Raw genomic sequence first — 2,500 nt, 5'->3', positions numbered from 1 at the left:
GCTCACCTGTAGAACACCCGGTGCTCTCCTATAGAACACCTGGTGCTCTCCTGTAGAACACCCGGTGCTCACCTGTAGAACACCCGGTGCTCTCCTATAGAACACCCGGTGCTCACCTGTAGAACACCCGGTGCTCTCCTATAGAACACCCGGTGCTCACCTGTAGAACACCTGGTGCTCTCCTGTAGAGCACCTGGTGCTCACCTGTAGAACACCTGGTGCTCACCTGTAGAACACCTGGTGCTCTCCTGTAGAGCACCTGGTGCTCACCTGTAGAACACCCGGTGCTCTCCTATAGAACACCTGGTGCTCTCCTGTAGAACACCTGGTGCTCTCCTGTAGAACACCCGGTGCTCAAACACCCGGTGCTCACCTGTAGAACACCCGGTGCTCTCCTGTAGAACACCCGGTGCTCTCCTGTAGAACAGCTGGTGCTCACCTGTAGAACACCCGGTGCTCTCCTGTAGAACACCCGGTGCTCAAACACCCGGTGCTCACCTGTAGAACACCCGGTGCTCTCCTATAGAACACCTGGTGCTCTCCTGTAGAACACCCGGTGCTCACCTGTAGAACACCTGGTGCTCACCTGTAGAACACCTGGTGCTCTCCTGTAGAACACCTGGTGCTCTCCTGTAGAACACCTGGTGCTCTCCTGTAGAACACCCGGTGCTCACCTGTAGAACACCTGGTGCTCACCTGTAGAACACCTGGTGCTCTCCTGTAGAACACCCGGTGCTCTCCTGTAGAACACCCGGTGCTCTCCTGTAGAACACCCGGTGCTCTCCTGTAGAACACCTGGTGCTCTCCTGTAGAACACCCGGTGCTCTCCTGTAGAACACCCGGTGCTCTCCTGTAGAACACCCGGTGCTCTCCTGTAGAACACCCGGTGCTCTCCTGTAGAACACCCGGTGCTCAAACACCCGGTGCTCACCTGTAGAACACCTGGTGCTCACCTGTGGAACACCTGGTGCTCACCTGTGGAACACCTGGTGCTCACCTGTGGAACACCTGGTGCTCACCTGTGGAACACCTGGTGCTCACCTGTAGAACACCTGGTGCTCACCTGTGGAACACCTGGTGCTCACCTGTGGAACACCTGGTGCTCACCTGTAGAACACCTGGTGCTCACCTGTAGAACACCTGGTGCTCACCTGTAGAACACCTGGTGCTCACCTGTGGAACACCTGGTGCTCACCTGTAGAACACCTGGTGCTCACCTGTGGAACACCTGGTGCTCACCTGTAGAACACCTGGTGCTCACCTGTAGAACACCTGGTGCTCACCTGTAGAACATCTGGTGCAGTGTGCTTTAGGGGCTGGAGTTGAAGCAGCCTTTCAGCCTTTTTACGTGTTCTCCTCCCCCGTGTGCCTCAGGTCCGGAGCACGACTCAGGTCTGCTGCCTCGCTCTCTGTCTGTGATCTTCAACAGCATCGAGGGGCGGGGCTACCCCCGCAGCGACCTGAAGCCTCAGCGCTGCAGAGACTTCACCCGCCTGACGACCGAGCAGCAGGCGGCCGAGAGCAGCAGCAAGAGGAGCCTGCTGAGGCTGCTCAAAGAGGTACTAATACTGCTGATACTGTGTACTAATACTGCTGATACTGTGTACTAATACTGCTGATACTGTGTACTAATACTGCTGATACTGTGTACTAATACTGCTGATACTGTGTACTAATACTGCTGATACTATGTACTAATACTGCTGATACTGTGTACTAATACTTCTATTACTGTGTACGAATACTGCTGATACTGTGTACTAATACTGCTGATTCTGTGTACTAATACTGTGTACTAATACTGCTGATTCTGTCTACTAATACTGTGTACTAATACTGCTGATACTGTGTACTAATACTGCTGATACTGTGTACTAATACTCCTGATACTGTGTACTAATACTGTGTGCTGATACTGTGTACTAATACTGTGTACTAATACTGCTGATACTGTGTACTAATACTGTGTACTAATACTGCTGATACTGTGTACTAATACTGCTGATACTGTGTACTAATACTGTGTACTAATACTGCTGATACTGTGTACTAATACTGCTGATACTGTGTACTAATACTGTGTACTAATACTGCTGATACTGTGTACTAATACTGTGTACTAATACTGCTGATACTGTGTACTAATACTGCTGATACTGTGTACTAATACTGTGTACTAATACTGCTGATACTGTGTACTAATACTGCTGATACTGTGTGTTTCTCAATGTGGAGTATGCTTGCTTGGTAGCACATGTCTTCCGAGTCACTTCCTTCAGAAGCGAGGCGAGAATCCTTCCTGGCATTCGGAAAACAAAGAGTGGAACAGGCGAGCAGGTGTGCGTCATATGAGAGGCTCCGCCTTACATTTTCCGCCACAGATTTGGGGAAATTGGTCCGTGCGCAAAGCATTGTGGGGATTTTAAGAGTCTACACATGTGCAGCCTCGAAATGTCTCCAAACGAAGTACGCCGGCCTCGGTAGAATTCCAAGTATGCTG

General features: G+C 51.0%; 1 protein-coding gene across 4 annotated transcripts in view; it reads left to right on the top strand.

The window, feature by feature from the left end:
* Positions 1-2,500, top strand: part of LOC307024687 (uncharacterized protein) — a 58,871-nt gene that overhangs the window by 8,090 nt on the left and 48,281 nt on the right. For all 4 annotated transcript variants that reach the window (XM_079659019.1, XM_079659017.1, XM_079659018.1 and 1 more), the window contains exon 6: positions 1,375-1,559. In XM_079659019.1, the coding sequence (XP_079515145.1) occupies positions 1,375-1,559 (185 nt within the window). The remainder of the gene's footprint in view (positions 1-1,374; positions 1,560-2,500) is intronic.

This window comes from Notothenia rossii (genome assembly GCF_949606895.1).
Source record: "Notothenia rossii genome assembly, chromosome: 11".
Taxonomy (NCBI): Eukaryota; Metazoa; Chordata; class Actinopteri; order Perciformes; family Nototheniidae; genus Notothenia; species Notothenia rossii.
The sequence above is the reverse complement of the archived record's forward strand: the minus strand, read 5'-3'. Positions and strand labels throughout refer to the sequence as shown.